The sequence below is a fragment of the Zea mays genome, chromosome 1 (assembly GCF_902167145.1).
Source record: "Zea mays cultivar B73 chromosome 1, Zm-B73-REFERENCE-NAM-5.0, whole genome shotgun sequence".
NCBI lineage: Eukaryota > Viridiplantae > Streptophyta > Magnoliopsida > Poales > Poaceae > Zea > Zea mays.
The window spans coordinates 297,222,870-297,250,090 of record NC_050096.1 but is presented as its reverse complement, the minus strand read 5'-3'; the positions used below and the strand labels follow the sequence as shown (position 1 = coordinate 297,250,090).

Genomic DNA, 27,221 nt, shown 5'->3' with positions numbered 1-27,221 from the left:
TCCGATTGTGGCAAAGCCACGCCCGTGCAGTGCGCCCACAGCAAAAAGCTCACCGCCGCGACGGCGATTGGCAGTTGGATCCATATAGACGGCTCTAGTTTTATCTACTCGGCCGTATACATGGACTTGCCCAATTGACTCAGCGGCTGCCAGGTGGAGCCCGCCTCTCAGTGGTTCGTTCTCGCATCGCGTCTAACCGTCTACGCTGCGGATCCGACATCCGAGGTGGGATGATTCGCCGCATCGCGTTGTGCAAATTTGAATCGGATCAAAAGTCAAAGTGTTTTAATCTTTGATTAAAATTACAAAAAATAGTGTCAACATTTATCCCTTCTAAATAGATATGCTAAAAACACATTTTATTTATCTGATATTAAAAAGATAAGCATTTTCAAAACACTTCCAATGATAATGGGTTGGTTTAGCAGTGTAGCTAAAAATATACTGCCTAATTGCTAATTGGTTGGTTGAGTTGGCTGTTGCCAAAAACACCTGCATCACAAACAGGTTGCATATGCGGATCTAAGCAGCAGAGAATGAGCTGTGCGGCTGCAGCTTAAACAGCCACAAAATTCTGAAACGAGCGGAGCCGTATCTGTGTGGTGTGGTGAGGGGTGGGAATGGAGTCGTAGACTCGTAGTACACAATCCCAAAAAAATTATCCAAGTTTGAATTAAATCATGAGTACAAAGTTCCTATCCGTGAACATGATCTTTCAGAAATCAATGGGTGCATTTTCTAAGATAACATGCGGGAGATTTGGGCAGCGACATTAGTCAAGACATTTCCGGTCACCCGGTGTCATAACGGCACTCACGATCGAAGATTTCACAGGTTAATAATGGTTGAAGACAAATTTGCTGAAAACAACAGCTACAGCCCATGGTTAATGCACCATGGCATGAACAAGTAAAATTAGACTTTGGTTGGAACAAAAAAAAAACAGTTTCATCCACTGCATTTTATTTGATGCGTTCTGATTTGCGGTAAAGAGGTAGAATACTTGCGACCATGTCTATCCAACACCCTAGGGAAGTGTCCTCTGGTATAGTGGAAGGGCTCCCAGTGACTGACGCTCGGCGCTTTCCTTTTTCACCTGCAAGAGATGTGAGATATCAAACAATAGCCACAAGTCTAAATCAAGAACTTTGCAGCATGGTGCTAATCAACAGTTTGAGCTAAGGAATTTCTTAAGCAGTGACACATCCAATCGCATGTCTGCAGTTAAAATTCTACTCCTCGAGTCACAACAAATATCATGTTAAGCTGCAATGATGTTTACAGAATGGTTATTGTACATAATATTAGTCATGCACCATATATAATAAGTTATTCAATAAATTTTAAAAGCTATAATTCCTATCTTGCACTGAATATTGGTTTCAGACAGTAAACTAGCATCAACTCGATAATGACCATGAAAAGGAGAGAAAACCTAAGAAAATAACAGTAAGAGAAGTGAAGGCCATGGACACACACAAAAATAAGTCATGACATCTGGACCCCAAGATGAACATTAACATTGGATGCCACGTGATATGATAATGATTAACCAATAACCTCAAGTAGAATTGCTTAATGCTCCCTCCAATGCCAAATTCATTCCAACGCACATTTTCCCCTCATTCTTCCATGCCTACCCCTACTTAAATGCTAACTACCCGATGCAGTAGACTTGGCACACATTAAATCTAGCAACAACTAATATAGACAATACATTGCCAGCTTTAGTTCTTATCATGTACATTAACCCCCTTGCATGCACCAAAAAGAGGGAGTTATTCTAATGCAAAGGCGTGTGAAATGCCAATGGCATGCAGTAAAAAGATTCTTACCAACGCCAACATGTCACCCAAATATCCTCTGAATGGAACCTGCTGTGCCTGCACAAGAAAGATAAATGTTTCACTTTCACAATATGTAAGTTTACAAGGTTATATTAAACAATAGCTTATGGTACTGTAAGAGCATCTCCAACAATGCCTCAAACTAGTGCCTCAAATTGAAATATGAGGCTCTACACAGGAAAAACTACTCCAACAGTGCCCCATTTCATAAAATTTTGTCAAAAAACTATAGGGCACCCTCTCAAGTGACTCAAATATACTACACCGTAGTGGACTGCCCTATAATCTAGATTTGGGGCTTTACTGTTGGAGCGGGGTGTTTTGTTGGTGCCTTAAATTCTATAAAATATACTTATTTTCAAATTATAGGGCATTTTTATAGGTCACATTGTTGGAGATGCTCTAAGTTTTGACATAATGTGAAAATAGTATCTAGGCACAAAACTCAAGAACATATTGTATTTTAAATTTTGAAAATGTAGTTGACATATTATATGATTTCATACATTTGAAATTCATATTTTAAATTTTTAAATGAATTAAAGGCTTTACAGGTTCACATACTCCCTCCACTATAAGATGTTGTTTTTTTAGATTTGTCTTATCAAACTTCTGTAACTTTGACCAATCTACAATACCAAACAGATATACTATCAAGGAGTTTCATGCTGGAGTTAGTGAAACAAATTTTGTGCTGAGGTTGTGGGTTCAAAGCAGCATTTGCAGGGAAAAGGCTTGCTTTGGTTTATCCCTTCCCAAGACCCCACTCACATGGGATGGGAGCCTCTAGCACTGGGTCTGCCCATAGATATTGGTCCATTTTTGTATAAACTTGATAAAGTTAAATAAATATGACATACAACAACTAAAATTAAAATGACAAGTTTAGGAAAAGAGAGAGTGCATAACAACTTCTGCAAGGCTGAACAAGAGACACAAAATTCAGATTTAGTATTCATCTCAACAGCTAAGTTGAACATCTTCAGGACAAAATGCAGGGAGAGTGCAAATATAATGAAAAGCAATGGAAAAAATCTCAATCCAAAATAGTGCACTGAATTAAAAAAAAAGTTCACATGGAACAATTGAAATAAAATCCCTCCTACACTAAGGTGATGTTTGGTTACATATTTATAACGTGAACGGTAACTGATAATGTTAAACCATGTTTGTTTAAGTCTAATCGTAATCAGATACCACACTAGAAACTGATATCGTCCTATTCAACCTTGTTACCGCTACCGTTGTCATTTACATTACATTTCGTGAACCAAACGGCACCTAATTCTACATTTGGAGGCTGCATATACAATGATAAGGCTCATCCAAAAAAAAGTTCTAGAATCAATCTGGCCATCGGCATATGGATCACAGGTTCAACACAAACTTATCCCCATACACATTACGCTAACATGCAATCATCCGCCACACCAATAACGAGTCATGACAGTAGTGTATAGTATTGCCACAAGCTCATACGCCGCTGTTACAACAACCATGACACCAATACGCCTAACACGAATCTGAGACGTCCAGATCAGGGGAAAATGAAGGGGCACGAACCTGGAGGTCCTCCGGGAGGTACTGGTGCTTCATGGAGAGGTCCATGGCACGCTTGAGGCGCTGGATGCGGGCGTCGACCACCTCCCTAGGCAGCCTACCGAGCGCCTCCTTGATGTCCAGATCGAAGTAGGGGTCGTAGAGGTCGTCGTACCTCAGTCCTGTTGGATCGGATCACCGGATCACACGCACGCAGAAGATCCGGAACGCGCCGCGAGTCAGAGTGAGGCAATCGCAGAGGGAGACGGGCAGAGGGTCGAGGCCGTCTCGGATCCGTGGTTACCGTATTTCCTGAGGCGCGAGGAGACGGCGTGCATGTGGAGGCGCGCCAGCGGGTTGCGGCGCGGGTTCGCCAGCCAGTTCGCCAGCGCGTTCATCATCGACGACATGGTGGTGGAGGCGCCGGGAACCTCTTCCTCTCGTCTTTGTGCGGCAGCGGAGACGGCGGCGGTGCTTCACCCTCCCTTGATTCTGGCCTGGGGCAGAGAAGAGGAGGAGCGGTCGTGGGCGTACGTGGACGCGGTGTCGGGCCAGGGCTTTGGGAGCTAAATGGGCTGGATACTAACGGCGGCCCACATAAAGCATCTGTGGGCTTTCCGTCGTTTCAGATCATTTCCGTACCGTGGTGTTCGGTTTTGCTGAGGCTATCTCCAGACTTCGCAACTGTAGTCTACAGTGTAGTGTTTTGGATGACTGAACTGTTGAAAACAAGTTTATGAAACTAGATAACATTATCTAGAAACTAAAATTTGTTTGTTATGTTAGAAATATAGGCATTTTCCGTATTATTTTAATTCCATAAATTAGCATTATGATGATGACATATAAAATATGTTTAATCATAGAAATCATTATCTCAAATATATCCATAACAATATGGATCAAGAGAACATGAAACATATGAATCATATAAATATAATAAGCAAATAAGCATGGAACATGTATTATTATGGAACAACTGAAAATAGACAGATAGCAACATAAACAGCATGACTGTAAAATTAAGACAAACAGATTTATCATATTACTAGTATGATCAGGCATCAGACACGTCATGATATAATACGACAAAACAGATTGGATAAATTTATGGCTATAAATAAAACAGCAGGTATGAACATATATAATTTGCAGAATGAAAAACAGTAAGAAGATGAATTGATCATACTCTGCCATGCGCTCCGAGGATCTAGATCCTTGTCCGACTTCACTTGTCATGTCAGCAGGAAGAAGACTTTGGGCAGTCGCGTAGACGCTCCCCAAAAACCTAATTGCCGATCCCTCGTGCAAGGTCTCGAACGGCAAGGGCTCCGGAGGCACCTGCCCTCTCGCTTCTCTGTGCGCGCAGAGTCACGAGATGGAAATACCCTCACTCGGCTGCTGGACTGTGTTCTGAAAGTGTTTTCTTGCGTGTACCGAGTGACAGAGGTGCTCCTCTATTTAACCTCTCGCAGAGGGAAGCTGAAGGAGAAAGGTCGCCGAGTCACGCCAAGAGTCGGCCAGCTCTAGCCGAGTTATGCCATGAGTCGGCCAGCTCTCGCCGAGTCACGCCATAAATCGGCAGCTGAAGGAGAAGGGTCACTCGGCTGGCTGACGAAGAGACAGGGTCACTCGGCTGACGTACGCGGTTAGTGAGTGCTAAAAATTAACACAACCACACCACGCCCGCTCGCCTGCCTGCCTGCCTGCCTGCCTGCCTCGCCTCGCCTCGCCTCGCCACGCCACGCCCGGCCCGGCCGGCGGCGGCGGCGGCGGCGCGCGCGTGTGTGGCACGCCCTTGTCCATTTCTTGACTTCTCAAGTTAAGTGGAATAAATCCCACCATATAAGTCAAGGCAAAGGACCCTTGGACTTCCAATGTGGTACTATTGGTATTCTCCACCATTACACACCATAGAGTTTATTCAATAAATGGGCCAAGCCCATAAAAGATCCAACAATCCCCACCAAACTCTAGGGTTTGTAATGATGAAGTATCAGAATCACAATCCTTTGATATACCAGTGTTTCGATGGAGACTGTTAAGTTGAACATCCATCTAGAATAAGAGTTTCACTCATTCACAACTGAACAATGGACTATGCCTTGAATTGACAGTTTTGTGCGAAATAAGATTCACTCAAATCCTTTGCTGATACTAGGCTGCAGAAGGGTATTCCCGCTGTTTAGAAGCATATAAGTCACACTTCAGTGCCTTTCATGAGTATTTAGGGATTACCCAAATCCCATAGACTGTGACTAGCAGTCTGACTCATATAGGTGTATTCCTCAGAAGATGTTCTGTAGGACAACATCTCACCTTTATAAGACTCTTGGAATACATTAAGGTAAAAACCATCCTGCCTTACAGATAGGAAAGATGTGCATCAGAAATGAGTTAAAGAAGGGATCTTTCCTCACAATCTACTCCTAGCTTGTTTCTCCACTCTACTTCACGGGATCTCCGATCACATAGAGCAGGTTACCACTAGAGTAGATCTCACATGGGTCTCATACCCATTTCCCTCGATGCACTTTCTATCACATTGCGTGATAGACCCTTAGTAAATTGATCTGCCAGATTATTTGATGTGTGGACATAATCCACAGTTATAACTCCAGAGTTTTTCAACTTTCTGACAGATTTCAATCTCCTCTTAACATGCCTTGTAGACTTCATGTTATTCCTAGAACTGTTAACCTTTGTAATCACCGTTTGGTTGTCACAGTTCATGGAAATAGCCGGTATCGGTTTTTCAACAACCGGTAAGTCCAATAGGAAATCACGAAGCCACTCGGCCTCAGCCCCAGCAGTGTCTAATGCTGCGAGTTCTGCTTCCATTGTAGACTTCGTTAAGATAGTCTGCTTGCAAGACTTCCAGGAAACAGCGCCACCTCCAAACAGAAACACATATCCGCTTGTGGCATAAAGCTCATCAGCATCAGAAATCCAGTTGGCATCACAATAGCCTTCCAGCACTTTTGGGTTTCCGGTATAATGAATATCGTATGTCATAGTACCTTTCAAATACCGCAACACTCTCTCAAGAGCACGCCAGTGATCATCTCCTGGTTTCGACACAAACCGACTTAGCTTACTCACAGCATAAGAGATGTCTGGCCTTGTTGCACTTGCAAGGTACATGAGTGAGCCAATGATCTGGGAGTATGTCAATTGATCCCTTGCTATTCTCCGATTCTTTCTTAATAGCACACTGGGGTCATAAGGTGTTGGAGCAGGATCACAGTCACTAAAACCAAAGCGACTCAATACCTTTTCCACATAATGGGATTGTAACAAAGTTACCCCACCATCAGCTTCTCTAACAAGTTTGATGTTTAGAATGACATCAGCCTCTCCCAAATCTTTCATCTCGAAATTGCTCGATAGAAGATTTTTAACTTCCTCAATCACATTGAGATTTGATCCAAAGATCAAAATGTCATCAACATAAAGGCACAGCATAACAGACTCACCCCCACCATACCGATAGTATACACACGTGTCAGATTCATTTACAACAAAGCCAGCTGTTGTAAGAGTATTATCAAACTTTTCATGCCATTGCTTAGGTGCTTGTTTTAGGCCATACAATGATTTTATCAACCTGCACACCTTGTTCTCTTGACCATCCGCAATAAACCCTTCTGGCTGATCCATATAGATCTCCTCATCCAACTCTCCATTTAGGAAAGCTGTCTTAACATCCATCTGATGAATGATAAGACCATAAGAGGCTGCCACGGCTATTAATGTGCGAATTGTAGTCAATCGAGCCACTGGTGAGTAGGTATCAAAGAAATCTTCACCCTCCTTTTGGGTATATCCTTTGGCCACAAGCCTTGCCTTGTACCTCTCGATTGTACCATCAGGCCTAAGCTTTTTCTTGAAGATCCATTTGCAACCTATAGGTTGACAACCATAAGGACGGTCAACGACCTCCCAAGTTCCATTAGACATAATAGATTCCATCTCAGTCCTTACTGCTTCCTTCCATAAGTCAGCATCAGGAGAGGAATATGCCTCACTAATGGTAGATGGTGTGTCTTCCACAAGGTACACTATAAAGTCATTACCAAAGGATTTTGCAACCCTCTGTCTCTTGCTCTTTCGAGTGACTATAGTGTCATCCTCCTCAGGGATGTGCACGTGAGAATCCTCAGCATGATCTATAGGAATCGACAGTTCGTGCTCATGGGGAATTATAGTCTCATGACTTATATCACTAGGTGTATTCTTCATGGGAAACTCATTCTCAAAAAATGTTGCGTCTCTTGATTCCATGATAGTATCAACATACATATCAGGCACATCAGATTTTATAATTAAGAACCTATACCCAGTGCTGTGAAAAGAGTACCCAAGGAATACACAATCAACAGTTTTAGGCCCAAGTTTACGCTTTTTGTTGATTGGCACATTCACTTTAGCCAAGCAACCCCAAGTGCGCAAATATGAGAGATTTAATCTTCTCTTTTCCCATTCCTCAAATGGAGTGATCTCTTTGTTCTTTGTTGGAACTCTATTCAGGACATGACATGCTGTCAAAATCGCCTCACCCCACCATGCCTTGGATAATCCCGCTGTACTCAACATGGCATTCACCAAATCTGTTAGAGTGCGGTTTTTCCTTTCAGCAATCCCATTGGATTGTGGTGAGAATGGCGGTGTCCTCTCATGAATAATACCATGTTCCACGCAAAACTCATCGAACACATTAGAGAAATATTCTCCACCTCGGTCGGACCTTAAACGTTTTATTTTCCTCTCAAGTTGGTTCTCAACTTCAGCTTTATAGGCCTTAAAATAATTGAACGCTTCATCTTTTGTTTTTAAGAGATACACATAACAAAATCTAGTGGAGTGAAAGTTGCCTAGAGGGGGGGTGAATAGGCAAGTTAAAACTTTTTCAACAAAAACTAGAAGCAAACTGGGTAAAACTGAATTGATCTCGAAATTCACCCAGTTAACTTTGGAAATGAGATGTTCTAAATGATCCACAGGGTTCAAAGTAGTAGATCTGAGAAGGGCACTTCTCAAAATCCACACACCAAAAAGATATAAACAAATCTTTCACGGAATGGTGAGAGAACGAAGAACACGAATAAGCACAATGAACAAGAACACAAGAGACACAAGATTTATCCCGAGGTTCGGTCACACCACCAAGGTGCCCTACTTCCTCGTTGAGGCGCCCACAAAGAGCCGGGTCTCTTTCAACCCTAATCCTCCCTTTGTCGACCACAAAGGTCAAGCCCACACACTAATCTTTGCTCAAACGAGCGGGTAATACAAACTTTCTTGTGGTCTTCCACAAGATTTGGAGACTCACAAGAGACACCTAGTCGTCTAGGAGCTAGAAGCTCCAAGAGTAATGAATCCACAAAGAACTCGATGTAGTACCAAAGCTCGAATGAAGAAGAGTAAGAGAGATTTGGAGATGAAGCACAAAAACCGCAGCTCTCAAACTCACTCAAAGATTTCTTCTCCAAAGATTTGAAATGGGAGAGGCAAGAGGTGTGTGAGAGAGAGTGGGAGGTGTTTCTCAGGTTGGGAATGAAGTTTTGTGCGTGCTCTTCTGTGGGGAGAGAGGTAGGAGTGAGTATATATAGGTGGGGCTCCAAAACTAGCCATTTTTGACTTTTCTGCCCAAAAACCGGTTGAACCGGTCCCAAAACCGGTTGAACCGGTTTTTCAAAAAGCTGCGCACAGCTTTTTGGCTGACACAGCAGACTGGCAGAAAAAAGTGAACAGTGCAAAAACCGGTTGAACCTGTTTTAAAACCGGTTGAACCTGTTTCCACCAGACAAAAACCGGTTGAGTGTCCGGTTGAGTGTCCGGCTGAACCAGTATTTTGAAAAAAGGTGAACAGTGCAAAAACCGGTTGAACCTGTTTTAAAACCGGTTGAACCTGTTTTTCCAAAAATCAATTTTGACCAAGATAGACTTAAAAAGGTTGTACTACATACTTTCACTAAGGATTAACAAGGGTAAAATGGAAGTTTTAGATCAAGGATTTTGAGCTTTAGTACCAACACCAACCTTCTTTTTGGATCCCCCTTGATAGCACGACGATTCCTATACTCAAGTTAAATAAAATATAATTAAGTAAACTCCTTGAGTCATTGGTGTCTCAAGTGTGATTTCTCCATGGTGTTGCTTCATAAGGATCACAAACATCTTTGTCTCACCTTTTGAAGCAAACACAAATCGAGCCTATGACTTGTGCCATTTCACCATATATGAGTTCAAATCATGGCTTCAAGTCACCTTACTGATGCATCAACATGTTGTAACTCTTCATAGCTGATTAGTTCATCGACTTAGTGCAAGTACTCTCTTCTTCACCTTAGCCATGGTACCTCGGTCTACAAGCCGTCGCTTGGCCTTCACCTTCGCTTAGTTCCTCGAAGCCCTTTCCTTGCTATCTTCACCCTATCAAGCCATTCTTGAGTCACATCCTATTGAGCATCCATTGAGAGAATCATTTCTTCAATATTGTGAACCTTGCTTGAATGTCATCTAGATATAACTGCTAAGATCAATCAAGCTCTAGTTTGATTCTCATATACTCATATATGGACTAATAGTAATATGGTCAAGCCAATTCACGATTCCTCATATCTTGTTCACTTTGGCTTGACCAATCCTCTTAATCACTTCAACCTCTATTATGATCATATTTATGCATAGTGATTTCTCAGGACTTGTCCATATATTCAAACCAATATAGAGACCATATTATATCCATTTGCATTGTCTCACTGGTTATTTGACCTTGTGTTGAACTTTGTTCACTGATCATTATACACTATTCAAGTATGTTCATCATACTGAATTCCCTGTTCAACACTTAGCAAACTTGTTAGACCTTTAAATGTGTTGTTATCCAAATCACCAAAACTCACAAAAGGGATGAATGCACTTTCAATCTCCCCCTTTTTGGTGATTGATGACAACACATTTAAAGCTTACATAAGATTTGATAAATAAGATTTTGAATCCTATGATATAGTTTCCTCCCCCTAAATATGTGCATTTCAGAAAATACCAATTTTGTACTCAAATGCCAAAAGCACATATTTGGGTCAAAGTATGGAGACAACTTATATCATACTATTCATAGGGTGCAGTGCGTCATAAAATAAACGTGATGCTCATGACATAGTATGCACTCATCAACTTTCTACATCTTATGTTTTTCTTATGGTTCCCCCTTTTTGTTAATTATTTCTCCCCTTTTCAAAAGTCTTCTTACACTTAGTTACATAAGACTAAAGGTAAGCTTTAATGCACAATTTCTCCCCCTTTGTCATAAATCTCCAAAAAGGATACAAAGAATATAAAGGGTAGAAATTATGATTAAGCATGATGTGAACACACTATCATGAAGAGGGTCCTTAGATGGCACAAAGGTAATGGATAAGTGTCATAAGTGATGTACCTTTGCATTTTACCTTTTCAAGGGGTTTCCAGACTTGTGTTGGATTTAGAATTCATTTGCAAGCTCTTGTTGGCATAATTGTGACATAGGTCCAAGATATCAAATGAATATTGTCATACTAATTGAAAGATAAATCTTGATACCTAGAGTCTAGATGTCACCTAGCATTTTCTTATCATAACAAGAGGCATCATAAAAATTGCACAAGTATGAATTATACAACTAGTGATCATGTACGAAAAATATCAATTGAAAACCACCAATTGATACAATTTGATAGATAATCAGATCACTAATTGCATATTGCACTAAGTTCTCCTCAAGTTTTAGTGCACACATATATATGAATTCAATTGATACCTGTTTAGAGTACTTATTTGCAACTTAAAGTACCATTGGCATACAAGGAGTATCAATTGAACATAATCATACAACATAAGGAACATGTGCACTATTTAATCAATTAAGTTCTAGACAAGATAATTTATAAGCTATGCTACTTCAGACATTTGCAATCCAAAAGGATGTGATACATATTTACCAATTTTAGATGACGTTGGAGTAGCATATACAAGAGAAACTCATTTTCTTATGAAATGTATAGAAGATACATTTATTGGAGCAAAGAATCTTTGATACCCATCAAATTTGCAGTGGAAGCGATTGTCTTTGCCCGAAGGTTCCTTTCTAATTTGAGACTACACACATAATAGACTTGAAAATGAAGTTAGTCTCAAAGATTCAAATTATAGACCATTCTCCCCCTAAATGTATGCATACAAGTGATGAATACTTATTTAGCTTATGCACTTGGACTTGTGAGGTCAGGGGATTAAGTTCTACAATTTGAACCTTGGTACAAATAAAGTATGAAAATATGAAATTGCACCAATTTAAGGAATTACTCATAATCAAACAGTATACTAATAGACATGATATGCAATATTTTTAAGCCAAGATTCAAGTGCAACCTTATGATGTGACTTAAGATATTGCATATACATACATACACTAACTTGTAAAAGCCTAGATACACAAATGTAATACAATAGTTCATGGAGTGACACACCTTTGTTCCATGCCATATGGTCTTCATTATAATCATGAATTTCTATCTTAGCTTTTGATAGGCTTGACATTTCAAAGAGAAACTTATCCTCTTTAAACGATCAAGAGAAACTCAATCTCTTCAAAGAACTACACAAATTCACTAAAAGAAAATGTTAGTCTTTAAGGACACAAGATATAGAATGAGCTCCCTCTAAATGTATGCATCAAGTACTTGAATTACTTGTAACATGCAATTGATTCAATTAGGATTCTTAGAGGAGTTCATCATATATCTTGGTCAAGGCATAATATATTTGAAACAATTGAATTTATGCTAGAGAACACATATCGTTCCCCAATAGAACTAATCCATGGGGTGACATGTGGTAAATATTTGATCATTTCCTTGGAACCACTCATCCTCATTTGATGTTCTCCAAGGTGTGAGACTACACAACATGAACTTGAAAGAAATCATTAGTCTCACAAGATATAGGCTAAACTCTCCATCAATTTGTGCATGCAAGAGTACACAAAGTACACTTATGCACATCAACAATACGAGGTTAAAGGAGATGTTTGCACTATATCTTAGTTTAACATAACATGCTTTACATAGATGATGAAAATTATACCAATTAAAAGTTTAAGAACTAAAAGTATATCAATTGAAATCTTGAAGGGTAGAGCATGCTAATATGAATCTCAAACCTCATAATGAAGGATATCATATAAATATGTCACTGCATCTTCATTATTTGGTTGACAAAAAAAATGTAACTCCCTTCTTGATTCACTGTGATCTCTTTTCTCTTTGTAGTTTCATCCAACCAAGTGATCTTGAACTTCATTCATTTTTTGTAGATTTTGAATCCATCTTGAAAGCTCTTGGAAGGACCTCGTTGTAACACTTAGAAAAGAGAGCATTAAAAACACAAGAGAGGGTTTCACAAATGATGATCCTTATATGTGGATGGAAAATGAATCATCATTATTGAAACCCAAAAGGATAGACTAAATTCCTTTAAATTAGTGCACACATATAGTTAACGTCAAAGTTATATGCACTATTGAACATTTTATATTGCGGGGAATTTAACCTATACTATGGTACATTCCACTAAGGATAGAATACTAAAACAACTAAAGGAGAGGAAGTTTTCATACCTTGGCCTCTTATCAACTTCATCTTACTTTAGTTGAATAGTATCCTTTAAGCTTGTGATTTATCCAATTTAAAACAAGCACCATCTCTTAACATAGATTTTCTAGGGATAAACTCGACACAAGAGATGGCATTAGTAGCATAATCACTAGTTTCTTATTTAGCAACCCTTTATATATGGAAGACAAGCGTGTTGCTAAAATAGAGAAACATCATAATATGGACTAAATTTCCTTGAACCCTCATGCACAATATATTTTGAATGACATGGATAATATGCATGGTTATTCAATGAAGTCTAAAGGGATGACTTAATCCATATTATGGTGAGTGTCTAATACAGAAGAATCAAATCCAAATTAACTAGATAGAGAATACATCACATAATTTTGGATTGTTCACCATATGATAATATTCATTCAACTTCCAATTAGACCTTTATTTCATAATCAACAACTGATGTATATCCTCAAGTGCTTCTTTTTCCTTAGTGGCTACACTAGTCACAAAAGATAAGATTTGAAAATAATATGCACTTGAGATTCAGTTGTTACCACCCTAGCTACTATCTCCAAAGATGATTTATACATTCATTATCGAGCACCCAACTTGATCCATTGAAGGAGTGATCCTGCAAAACAAGTTTAAGCTTCATATCTTGGTACCCAATTTGAATTGGGTCCTTTGAGATCAGTAGTAAGAGCCTTGAGTACCCACATATACTTGACAACCATCTTACATGGTTTCAAGTCAATATTTAATCACACAGATAAAAGCTAGAGTTAAGAATAGGAGCCTTTTCTCCCTTTTTTTGATACATCATGTGTTGCCTTCTTGATGATGAACCTAGCTTGACCTTGGGTGCACCTAGCTTATCAAGGTTAGTCGCACAAGCATTCATAACATGAAGACAAGTTATGCATGGAATTTACAACTTAGTGATCCAGTTGAATGTGAAGCATATGGATACCGATTGAAATAAATTTCTAAGATATCAAAAATATAGGTTTACAAGATTTAGAGAGTATGGATCACTAAATGTACCTTTTACAGTTTAAAAATCATATCCATGTTAGTGCATATGTATGTCATGAATATCAACAAAAAGATTCTTATGCACTTTTAGATTTAACGATAAGGGAATTTTAAACTGTATCAAGAGTAGCTATTTAGAAAACAAAGATTACAATCCATATGAATGAGATACAAATTTACCATTTTGGATTGTCTTAGTATAGCTTACTCAAGGAAAACTTATTCTCTACGACACAAGATATATATAATGTGCTCCCACTAGATATGTGCATCAAGTATTTGAATGACTTATCAAATGCACTTTCAATTCAATGAAGATTCTCAAGAGGAGTACATTACATATATTGGTCAAGGCATGAAAAATTTGCAATGAATTGACTTATCCTTAAGAATACTTACCACCAAGTAGAGTGTACCATTTGTTGTACTAATTTGAAAGATCTTACTATCGGTGGTGGTGTCACCTTAGTATTCTTCTTTTCATCATTTGTGGAGACTTCCTTCTTTGTTATCTCTTTTCCTTTTAAAACTAGTCGATAAAACACTTTGCCTTGAGCATTCCTAATCTTTCTTTTAGGTGAAGATTAACCTTTAAAGCTTGTGATTTTACCAATTGAAAGAGCACAATCTCTACTTATGAATTTCCATGAAATATCTTAAAAGAGATTGTATTAGTAACACAAGCAATAGTTTCCTATTTAGCAACCTCCAGTATATGTATGACAAGAAGGTTACTAAAATAAGGAAACCTCATGATATGAACTAAATTACCCTTAAAAGCATCATGCATAACATCAATTAAAAAAAGATGAAAGTAGCATGATTATTTAATTAAGTTTATAGGGCAACTCTAATTCATAACATGGTGAGTGATTAATGGAGAAGACTCAAAACCAATTTAAACAAGAATGAATACATCACATAGTATTGGTTCGATCTTCTTTGAATGTTGAATGGCACACTCCATTTGGGAAACACATTCTCATGTTGTGAGACTACATAAACACTTAGATAGAAATATTAGTCTCACAACTCTAGTCATATAGAGAATTCCCCTTTTGATAAGTGCTTTAAGAATTTGAATTTCTTACTTAGCACTCTATTCATTTAAGAACATGGGATAGTCCTCTTTATGTCTAGGTCATGGAAATAATACGATAATTCATTTGAAATATGCCACGAATTAATTATCATCAATTAAAGTATGTAGATTGCCACATATAAGAATAACAAATATGCAATCTACCATATAATTGGATTCTTTCCAAAGCAAGGTAAAATATTTTAAGTTCATTCTCATGTGCTTCATTTTTCCTATGTGGCTACAAAAGACACAAAGGAATATAATAATTAAAAGCAATGTGCACCTAAGATTTAATTTTTACCATCCTTTGGATATCCCTTAGTTGTAGGCATTTTGCTTGACAAAGGTTAATCCTTATTCCCTACAACACAAGTTCTTGCTAGAGATGAATATGAAGTTAGTGATATAACAACTAAATTCATCTTTGGGTCAATCTTAAAGGATAAACAATGTAAGATTGATAGCTTGAGATAAGGATTGAGTTAAACTGCTTAAGCACCCCAAAGCTTCATATCATCTCTAGGTACCTGCAAAATCTTATTAAGTATATTTTGGTACCCATCTCATGATGGGTCCATCAAGGTTAGTCAATAAGGACTTAGGCACCCAAATAGCCTTGGTCCTAGAATGTGGTGAACTCATCACCTTTCTAGCACAAGAGTCAAATTTGGGTCTCCTAAGTATATTTGAATGTATTGACATGTTAGGCTTAGGTGTTTTACCCTTTGGACAAACCTTGAATAGATGACCTCTTTCACGACAATTGTAGCAAATGCGATGCTTGTCCTTGCAATGCATTTGCCTTTTGCTTTCATCCTTCTTGATGGTCATCTTTCTTGATCATGCAAGGTCTTGGTTCTTCATACGGGGGCATGAACCAATTTCATGACCCTTCTCCTTGCATCCATAGCACCTCCTATCGCTTCTCTTTGATCTTTCTTTGTTGAAGCACATAGGTACATTGTTAGAGCAAATAATATGAGCATTAATTTTCTCACCTTGAGTCTTGCTCATGTCCTTCTTGGAAAGCTTGGTATTCTTTTGAAGGGGTTTTGTGCATGCTACGGTTGTCCCCTTCTCAAGCTTTTTCACCATATTATCACGGTTATCTTGAGAAGGTTGAGCATGACACTTTCCCTTCAAAATAGTTAAGCTCCTTCTTAGCCTTCCAACTTCTTCCTTGAGCTCTTTATTTTCTTGTGTGATAGAAATATCACTAATTCCTGAAATTTCTAGCTCAATGGAAGATTGGCTTTCTTGAGAGCAACATTTGTTAGCACATGATAATATAGTTTCTACTTGAGTACATGTGCATATGTGAGGTTGGTATGATTTAAAATTAGTTAACACAACCTCATGAGTCATTTCTAACATGATATGTGAATCCATAAATTTATTATGAGAGCACACAAGCATATCATGTTTTTCTTGCAAAGCTAGATTTTCAATATTTAGCCTTTCTATCGTGTTCTTGAACATAGCATTTTTATTTTCTAATTGAGCAATATATGATGAATGATTAACAGCTTTAATTTGCTCAATTGAAATGTCTTCATACCTTTGGACCAAATCATCATGAGAGCACTTTAGCTTCTCATGCTCTTTGGTCAACTTCTCTAAGTCTTCGATTTTTCTGATGAGGAAGTCTTCTTGCTTATGAAGCATTTCTTTTTGTTCTTCTGCTCTTTTCATGAGTTTGAGCAAGCTCATCCGGTTCTTCTTGCTTAGTTGAGCGAAGAATTTTTGAAGATCATCCTCATCTTCACTATCACTTTCATGCTCCTCCTCATCCTCACTTTCGCTTTCACTGTCACTCTCATTAGCAACAAAGCACATATGAGAAGTGGATTTGAAAGACGAACCTTGTGAAGAGGTGGATTCGTCGTTTGGTCTCCATCGATCATTTTCTTCTTCAATTTTGTTCTTCGCCTCATCTTCCTTCATTTTGAGGAACATCCTTTCGGCGATTCTCATGGCAAGATCTAATGCCCTAGGATCAACATCTGCACCAAAAGATGAAGTCGAGGCAACCTCAACTTTTTCAAGCTTAGAAGCATTTTTGTTTCTTAGTCCCCCCGACATGATCTTTCCTCACGCGGTTAAGCGTTAGAACGAGGATTAGGCTCTGATACCAATTGAAAGTTGCCTAGAGGGGGGGTGAATAGGCAAGTTAAAACTTTTTCAACAAAAACTAGAAGCAAACTGGGTAAAACTGAATTGATCTCGAAATTCACCCAGTTAACTTTGGAAATGAGATGTTCTAAATGATCCACAGGGTTCAAAGTAGTAGATCTGAGAAGGGCACTTCTCAAAATCCACACACCAAAAAGATATAAACAAATCTTTCACGGAATGGTGAGAGAACGAAGAACACGAATAAGCACAATGAACAAGAACACAAGAGACACAAGATTTATCCCGAGGTTCGGTCACACCACCAAGGTGCCCTACTTCCTCGTTGAGGCGCCCACAAAGAGCCGGGTCTCTTTCAACCCTAATCCTCCCTTTGTCGACCACAAAGGTCAAGCCCACACACTAATCTTTGCTCAAACGAGCGGGTAATACAAACTTTCTTGTGGTCTTCCACAAGATTTGGAGACTCACAAGAGACACCTAGTCGTCTAGGAGCTAGAAGCTCCAAGAGTAATGAATCCACAAAGAACTCGATGTAGTACCAAAGCTCGAATGAAGAAGAGTAAGAGAGATTTGGAGATGAAGCACAAAAACCGCAGCTCTCAAACTCACTCAAAGATTTCTTCTCCAAAGATTTGAAATGGGAGAGGCAAGAGGTGTGTGAGAGAGAGTGGGAGGTGTTTCTCAGGTTGGGAATGAAGTTTTGTGCGTGCTCTTCTGTGGGGAGAGAGGTAGGAGTGAGTATATATAGGTGGGGCTCCAAAACTAGCCGTTTTTGACTTTTCTGCCCAAAAACCGGTTGAACCGGTCCCAAAACCGGTTGAACCGGTTTTTCAAAAAGCTGCGCACAGCTTTTTGGCTGACACAGCAGACTGGCAGAAAAAAGTGAACAGTGCAAAAACCGGTTGAACCTGTTTTAAAACCGGTTGAACCTGTTTTAAAACCGGTTGAACCTGTTTCCACCAGACAAAAACCGGTTGAGTGTCCGGTTGAGTGTCCGGCTGAACCAGTATTTTGAAAAAAGGTGAACAGTGCAAAAACCGGTTGAACCTGTTTTAAAACCGGTTGAACCTGTTTTTCCAAAAATCAATTTTGACCAAGATAGACTTAAAAAGGTTGTACTACATACTTTCACTAAGGATTAACAAGGGTAAAATGGAAGTTTTAGATCAAGGATTTTGAGCTTTAGTACCAACACCAACCTTCTTTTTGGATCTCCCTTGATAGCACGACGATTCCTATACTCAAGTTAAATAAAATATAATTAAGTAAACTCCTTGAGTCATTGGTGTCTCAAGTGTGATTTCTCCATGGTGTTGCTTCATAAGGATCACAAACATCTTTGTCTCACCTTTTGAAGCAAACACAAATCGAGCCTATGACTTGTGCCATTTCACCATATATGAGTTCAAATCATGGCTTCAAGTCACCTTACTGATGCATCAACATGTTGTAACTCTTCATAGCTGATTAGTTCATCGACTTAGTGCAAGTACTCTCTTCTTCACCTTAGCCATGGTACCTCGGTCTACAAGCCGTCGCTTGGCCTTCACCTTCGCTTAGTTCCTCGAAGCCCTTTCCTTGCTATCTTCACCCTATCAAGCCATTCTTGAGTCACATCCTATTGAGCATCCATTGAGAGAATCATTTCTTCAATATTGTGAACCTTGCTTGAATGTCATCTAGATATAACTGCTAAGATCAATCAAGCTCTAGTTTGATTCTCATATACTCATATATGGACTAATAGTAATATGGTCAAGCCAATTCACGATTCCTCATATCTTGTTCACTTTGGCTTGACCAATCCTCTTAATCACTTCAACCTCTATTATGATCATATTTATGCATAGTGATTTCTCAGGACTTGTCCATATATTCAAACCAATATAGAGACCATATTATATCCATTTGCATTGTCTCACTGGTTATTTGACCTTGTGTTGAACTTTGTTCACTGATCATTATACACTATTCAAGTATGTTCATCATACTGAATTCCCTGTTCAACACTTAGCAAACTTGTTAGACCTTTAAATGTGTTGTTATCCAAATCACCAAAACTCACAAAAGGGATGAATGCACTTTCATGGAGTCATCTATAAAAGTGAGAAAGTATCTTTTACCACCTTTGGTCAAAATTCCATTCATCTCGCACAGATCAGAATGAATAAGTTCTAGAGGTGCCAAACTCCTCGCCTCAGCAGCCTTATGAGGCCTGCGGGGTTGTTTTGATTCAACACACACATGGCACTTAGACTTTTTGACCAAGTTAAATTTAGGAATTAAATTTATATTTGCTAACCGCATAAGACAACCAAAGCTTGCATGACAAAAACGTGAATGCCATAAATCTGACTCATCAGAAAAATGAACAGAATTCACCAGTTTATTACACACATCATGCAGTGATAAGCGGAACAAGCCTCCGCAGTCATATCCTTTACCAACAAAAGTACCATGTTTCGACACAACACATTTATTAGACTCAAGAACAACTTTGTATCCATCTCGACATAGCATAGAAGCGCTAACGAGATTCTTCTTGATAGAGGGCACATGCTGCACGCTCTTCAATGGCACCGTCTTTCCCGAAGTAAACTTCAGAATGGCCGTACCAACACCAAGAACATGAGCACGCGACCCATTACCCATCAACAAGGCGCCAGACCTCCCGACCTGGTAGGAAGTGAACATAGAGGCATCAGCACACACATGAATGTTTGCACCACTGTCCATCCACCACTCAGGTGAATTACAGACTGAAAGAACAAATGGTAAAGAATTACCATACCCAGATGTTCCTCCTTCAGTTTCAGTGGTTACAACATGAGCTGATTTCTTGTCTTGAGTGAACTTGCGATCAGGGCACTCTCTTGCCCAATGTTGATCACTGCCACAGACAAAGCATCCTCCCTTTCCCTTGTTATTGTTGTTCTTCTTTTTAAACTGTGCTGGTTGAACAAGTTTATTTGTGTTCTCTGGTTTGTTCTAGTTTTTCTTCTTGTTAAACTTGCAGAAGTTTCTCTTCTGCACCACATTAGCAGTAGAGGTCTCCACACCTTTTCCATTGTCCTTAGTTCTAGCCCTTTCCTCAACATCAAGAGTACCAATGAGCTCTTCCACATTGAACTCTTGTCTCTTATGTTTAAGAGAGGTAGCAAAGTCCTTCCAAGAAGGTGGCAACTTGGCGATTATACCGCCAACCACAAACTTGTCAGGCAAAGGACAAGGAAAAAGTTCGAGTTCCTTAGCTAGTGCCTGAAACTCATGAGCCTGTTCCACTACAGATCGGTTCTCAACCATTTTGTAGTCATACAGCTGCTCCATGAGATACAGCTCGCTACCGGCGTCAGTTACTCCAAACTTTCCGACAAGTGCATCCCACAACTCTTTCCCTGTGGGAAGGATGATATAGCTTTTCTGGAATTTAGTATCCAGTGCGCTAATTACTGCTCCTCGAAAGAGTTTGTCTTCAGCCTTAAACTTAGCCTCATCCTCAGGAGGTAAGTTTGCAGGCTTGCCCTCAGCGGCATGAAAACAAGACATTGCAGTTAGCCACAATTCCATTTTAGCTTTCCATATCAAGAAGTTTTTACCATCAAAAGGATCAGGCTTTAGCACAGCAGCAAAACCTCTGACAGAAAAATGCCTAACATTAGGTTTTTGGAATGTTAGAAATATAGACATTTTCCGTATTATTTTAATTCCATAAATTAGCATTATGATGATGACATATAAAATATGTTCAATCATAGAAATCATTATCTCAAATATATCCATAACAATATGGATCAAGAGAACATGAAACATATGAATCATATAAATATAATAAGCAAATAAGCATGGAACATGTATTATTATGGAACAACTGAAAATAGACAGATAGCAACATAAACAACATGACTGTAAAATTAAGACAAACAGATTTATCATATTACTAGTATGATCAGGCATCAGACACGTCATGATATAATACGACAAAACAGATTGGATAAATTTATGGCTATAAATAAAACAGCAGGTATGAACATATATAATTTGCAGAATGAAAAACAGTAAGGAGATGAATTGATCATACCCTGCCATGCGCTCCGAGGATCTAGATCCTTGTCCGACTTCACTTGTCATGTCAGCAGGAAGAAGACTTTGGGCAGTCGCGTAGACGCTCCCTAAAAACCTAATTGCCGATCACTCGTGCAAGGTCTCGAACGGCAAGGGCTCCGGAGGCACCTGCCCTCTCGCTTCTCTGTGCGCGCAGAGTCACGAGATGGAAATACCCTCACTCGGCTGCTGGACTGTGTTCTGAAAGTGTTTTCTTGCGTGTACCGAGTGACAGTGGTGCTCCTCTATTTAACCTCTCGCAGAGGGAAGCTGAAGGAGAAAGGTCGACGAGTAACGCCAAGAGTCGGCCAGCTCTAGCCGAGTTATGCCATGAGTCGGCCAGCTCTCGCCGAGTCACGTCATAAATCGGCAGCTGAAGGAGAAGGGTCACTCGGCTGGCTGACGAAGAGACAGGGTCACTCGGCAGACGAAGAGACAGGGTCACTCGGCTGACGTACGCGGTTAGTGAGTGCTAAAAATTAACACAACCACGCCTGCCTGCCTCGCCACGCCCGGCCGGCGGCGGCGGCGGCGCGCGCGCGCGTGTGGCACGCCCTTGTCCATTTCTTGACTTCTCAAGTTAAGTGGAATAAATCCCACCATATAAGTCAAGGCAAAGGACCCTTGGACTTCCAATGTGGTACTATTGGTATTCTCCATCATTACACACCATAGAGTTTATTCAATAAATAGACCAAGCCCATAAAAGATCCAACATGTTAAGAGTTTAGAGATCAAGCCAATACAAATTTACAAGCTTAGGGCCTTAGATGTAGTTTGCTTTAAAAAAAGCTGTCTTTTTTTAATTAGGAAGGAAAGAAATTTTAAAGGTAGTATACTTAGGCGCCCATACGGCCAAAACTCAGCGGGTGCAGAGAACCAAGAACAATTGCCTGAACTAAAGAGTTCGCATTGCAGTCAAACGACTTCAACAGGAAAACAAACGAACTCACAGTCAGGGTAGCGATCAGCAGACAATAACAACCATCAGTGGGTGGGGTTCTTCTCAAAGGTCGCCATCCGGAGGCGGCCATGCATTTGTCCGCACTTACCGGAGACCCCACAATCGCATAAGCTTCAAAAGGTTAGGCAAACCAATCGAGTTGCGCCCATACTGGATTGGTGCGATGAGTGGGCATGCACTAATAACACAACACACTACTAGCTGGCCTAGACGGGACGGGACACGCAAAGCTTTCTGTACGGAAAAGGCGTAGGTGACGCTTTACATGAAATTTCTGCAGGAAGGTTCCGCTTGCATTTTGAAAGGGTGAAGCGATCAAGAACCACATCCTGGCCTGGGCACTTTATTTGAAAGGGAAAATAAGAAATGCTTGGCAGCCCCAGCACTGGAAAGAGGGCAAAGATAGAGAGGAAAATTAGCGAATAATTTAAGATTGATTCGGACAGCACAACAGCAAGGCAGAGGCAGCTTTGCAACAAAATTTCATATGGCAAGTGAAAACATCTAGCCCCCCCAGTTTAGTTTCAGTGATTATGTTTTACGAGGTTGCTAGTATACGAGAGGTTTTCCGCTGTGGTATCCCATAACCATATAAAACCAACTCAAAGATCATAACTGCCCACCTACTAGACCGTTAACCCGTGGCTTCATTGGTTTAACATTGCTCATCCATTGTCGGAGCCCACGACTTGCTCGGCAGCTTCAGTGAATATTCCTGTATGTAGGCGATGACGATATTTGGCAATCTTAAGCTGAAAGGGAAACGCTAACTGAAAATGGGAAAATTAGGAAACACTGCACATGCAAATGATAAGTCTGAAGTGGTGTTCTTATCAGTGAAGAAAAACTGGTGGCTAAGCCCCTGTTTGTTTGGATTATAATCTACCTAGATTATATAATCTAACTTATTTTAAACTAACGCTTAGTTTAAAATAAGTTAGATTATAAATATGACTAGATTATAATCTCAAATAAACACCTTGCAAGAGAGGTCCAATTAATTGTTGCCGGCTCAAAGATATTGCCTCGTTTATTTTTCTTTACTTTTAAGTATCTATCAGAGCTCAAGTGGTCCATCAGTTGGAGAAACTGTTGAGTTCCATGGCCCATTCTCAGCGTCAATACGGTCTCAAGTGAAAAGCACTATACCTGCATTCAACTTATTGGGTGTGCAAAGCTGGTAAAAATGCTTAAAACCAAAAGAAAAATGCTAAAAAGACAATCTAAAACGGCACAAAAACGATCTCTTTGGAAGAGTATGGCTATAGAATTTATATATTGTTTCATCTGAACTTCAGGATCCTCCTCTCATCGAATGAGCAGCCTTGTACATAAGACAGGGCACATTCAGGTGCCCACAGACACAGATAGCACAAAAAAGCGCAGCTGCCAATGTTACAAACCTTGATGCTCACGTATTCACGTGTCTTGATTCCTTAAAACTCCACCTCGAACTTCTCCACAGAGTTCAATGCTATATCGAGATGTATACTCTACAACTTTTCTATTCAATAACAGCTGGACTAGATGACAGTTTCTACACAGGAGCAAGCAACTCACCGTTTTGCTGAACGCTAATTATCACAACAAATAAAAGAACTGAAAATTGCACAAAAGGAAGCCGCGAAAAGAATCTCTTAGACTAGGTTGGGTTGTTCTATCTCAACTTTCAGGATACCCATCAGAATGATCAGACTCCTAGAAAACCTAGGCACGTTCAGGTGCCGACGGATAAGCACAAAAAGGCAGTCGTCATTGTTACAAACCTTGATGCCCACGTCTTCACGTGCCTTTATTCCTTAAACCTCCTAGCTTTTTTCACATGTCCAGTTCAAAGCTACGTGAGAGATCACAAGACTAATAATTCTCTTAAAAAGGCAGTAACAATTGTGATTTGTGAGAGATCACAAGACAAAGAAAAGGGAGGACACGCGGAACTCAAGCCGTTGGGCGTAACTATCGCCGACGAATAATCGGAGGTTTGATATACTTTACATAATGACAACAACATTCTCTTTCTACAGCATTGCCACCGTTGGACTACTTGATCATCAGGATTATCCTCACCCAAGACACAAGAAGAAGGGTGAGAAGGAACAGAGTGGAAAATCCACTGGAACATCACATAGCTTGCCAGCTATCAAACCAAAGCGTTTATAAGAGATGGCAAAACAAAAACAAAACAGAAAGACATATATTGGAGAGCCTCCATAGCATTCTGATGAACAGACACTCAACAAAACGTCTTTTTTTTTGTTAGCAGCAAAGCAAAGAAAATGAGGCAGGTGCAGAAGCAAATTGTGATCCTGCAAAAGAAGAAGAAGAAGAACAGACTATTCAACCTTCCACGCATGCAGGATAAGGGAGAAACCAAGGCCTTGCAGCTGGGACTCCCTAAAATTCTGCGAGTAGGACCATGGCAGCGACTTCTCAGGGGCCTGGCGTGTCTGGAACATGAACACCGCGTTGCTTGCCGTTGACCCAAAGAGCCAACTGTGAACATCCCAAAACACCTCCACGGGCAAGCCATCCACGAGAATCGCCTGGTTTCCCCTGAACTTCCACGCCAGGCGCTTCACCTGCATCACGGGCTTCTTATCGACTCGTATCTCGAGACACGGATCCTTGAAGCCGACGGTATCGCACTCTATGGCGATGTCGTGGAACTGGCCGTTGTCGCAGAACTGCGCCTTGGCAGAGTAGATCTTCTTGCCATATATGTGCTCCCTCCTCGCCACGAACGCGGCGGCATTCAGCGTCGACTGGCTGGCTCCGGTCTTCCTGTAGGCATCCTTCTTCATGTCGCCGAGCAGGAGCGCGAGCTCGAGGTCGAACACCACTGCGACATAGAACCCCTCCACGGGCTCTGGCCCGGCGCCGAACCTGGCGCCCGACAGGTCCCAGAAGATCTCGACCTTGCCGTCCTCGACGTCGAGGCTCCTGGACCCCTTCTTCTTGGAGAAGAGCCACGGCTTGATGTCCGCCTTGCACAGGCAGTGGCCGGACGACAGGTCGTCGACGCCGACGCTGAGGCCCTGCCCCATCAGGCTCTTGCTCCACGTGAGCGAGATCACGCAGGGCCTGCCTGAGAAGTGCGTCTGGTAGAGGCAGGTCACCAGGTTCTGCGCCGCGCCCTTGCCGGCGCTGGACGACGACGAAGACGACGCGTCCGCGATCTGGACGCCGCTCTCGCCGAAGCAGGAAGGGAAGTCCCTCATGGCTGCCTCGGGCCGGGTTCTTCGTCGAACACCTGGCGTGCAGTCCCCCCCGCCCCCTCGCTTGGACCACAGCGCAGAGCAACGCTCCTCACCGCAGCAGTCCGCACCGCCCGGGGAAGCCGCAGCGCAGATCGGCCACGGAGATACGCAGGCCGCCGCTGGAGATATCTCGATCCGGCAATGCCACCGCCGGCGGACGCGAGATCCCACCTTTTGCTGCGGAAGGCAGCACCGACAGCCGGCCGGAAATGGAGGGGCAGAGGAGGGATTAATCTCGGTGCAAGATTCCTTCACGGCCCCTTCCCGCCGCGAAGCGAAACCGCGGCGACGGAGCAATCTTCCCTCCGCTGGGACTCCACTTTTATACCACAGCAGCGGTAGCAGCAAAACAGAAGTTTTTCCCCCAGGCAAGGCAAGGTCAGGCTAGGCGCGGCAGGCCGAGTTTTCAGCTTCAGGGCAGAAGAAGGAAGCAATCACCGGTAGATGTATGGTTGCACGCTCATGTCCGTGGGGGAGTGGATCGAGAGGAGCAAGTGGTGAGGACACTGGCAACCACTCCAACCGCAACCAGTGTACAGGCTAGAGATGAGGGAAGCAAGCACCAAGCCGCAGCCGCAGCCGCAGGGAGCTCAGAAGTAGTGGTGGGAGGAGGGGTGGAAACGTGGGGAGGGAAGGAGACAAAATTTTGTGGGCGAGAGGAGGGGATACAGTACAGCCATACAAGATACAGCACGCGCTGGCAGCCAACTCACTTCACTTCGTCAGCTCATGCTCATGGGGATGTAGACGGAGATGGAGGATTGGAGATGAGATGGAGGGCATCTAAGCAGCTCAGGCAGGCCGGCAGGAGGAGGAAGAGCTGCAGCCGCTGGCTCGCCGCTCCTCTCTTTCTGTGACTGCCTCCATCGCCGCCACTGTCACTGTGAGGCTGAGTCCAGTGCACCGCCTCTCTCTCGCCCCTGCCACGTCAGCTCTCGTCTTCACTCTCGCCCCTGCTGCTCCAGTGCACAGGCTGCAGCAGGCTACAGCCTCAGGCTATAGCACACGTAGACCAATCAGAAGCCGCCACTCACTGTCGCCCCTCGCTCTCGCCCGCGAAGACGCCATCGCCAACGCGTCGTCCCGCTCTCGCCTGCCTATCGCCGGGCGGTAGCAGTAGCGCCCGCCGGGTCGCTCTCGCCCGCCTCCAGCCCCGCTCTCGCCTCCTGCTGGGCGCTATCGCCCTCACTATAGCCTGCATTGGCACCAGCCTGACTACCGCGCGCGCTAGGTACCACCAGTACACTTTAATGCTAGGAGAGGGACTGGACCGCCGACCACCTCTGCGATGAATTGTGTGCGATCTTGTGCTGCCGCAGCCTGCAGATCACATATTCATGTCTACTGTACGTGACCGCAAGAAAAGATCTTGAAATCTGGGACTACGATCGGCCAGACAATCAGGAAAAGGAATTCGGTCAAAAACACTTGAACCCATGCTCAAGAAAACTCAGGCAGGCAGACAGACAGGCAGACACAGACACGACGAGCGAACAGATGACAGATTTGCCGTAAAACGACAGGGCTTGTGTTTCTCTCGTAAACCCACATGGAGGCCCCCCGCTTTTTTTCCCCCCTTCCAGTGGCTACAGTATATAT

General features: G+C 41.6%; 3 protein-coding genes across 3 annotated transcripts; all 3 read right to left on the bottom strand.

Moving 5' to 3' along the window:
• Positions 1 to 644: 644 nt before the first annotated feature.
• Positions 645 to 3,918, bottom strand: LOC100384355 (ubiquinol-cytochrome c reductase complex protein). Its single transcript, NM_001176904.2, has 4 exons — positions 3,691 to 3,918; positions 3,411 to 3,568; positions 1,836 to 1,883; positions 645 to 1,096 (listed from the first exon to the last, which is right to left on the bottom strand). The coding sequence occupies exons 1-4, from the start codon at positions 3,794 to 3,796 to the stop codon at positions 1,028 to 1,030; spliced, it is 381 nt and encodes a 126-aa protein (NP_001170375.1). The 5' UTR covers positions 3,797 to 3,918; the 3' UTR covers positions 645 to 1,027.
• Positions 3,919 to 19,669: 15,751 nt separating this feature from the next.
• On the bottom strand, positions 19,670 to 22,599 carry LOC103644205 (uncharacterized). Its single transcript, XM_008667405.2, has 2 exons — positions 20,092 to 22,599; positions 19,670 to 19,976 (listed from the first exon to the last, which is right to left on the bottom strand). The coding sequence occupies exon 1, from the start codon at positions 21,426 to 21,428 to the stop codon at positions 20,289 to 20,291; it is 1,140 nt and encodes a 379-aa protein (XP_008665627.1). The 5' UTR covers positions 21,429 to 22,599; the 3' UTR covers positions 19,670 to 19,976; positions 20,092 to 20,288.
• A 1,962-nt stretch (positions 22,600 to 24,561) lies between these two features.
• Positions 24,562 to 26,388, bottom strand: LOC100381620 (uncharacterized). The gene has a single exon (NM_001174437.1). It carries the CDS (start codon positions 25,581 to 25,583, stop codon positions 24,699 to 24,701), a length of 885 nt encoding a protein of 294 aa, NP_001167908.1. The 5' UTR covers positions 25,584 to 26,388; the 3' UTR covers positions 24,562 to 24,698.
• Positions 26,389 to 27,221: the final 833 nt, after the last annotated feature.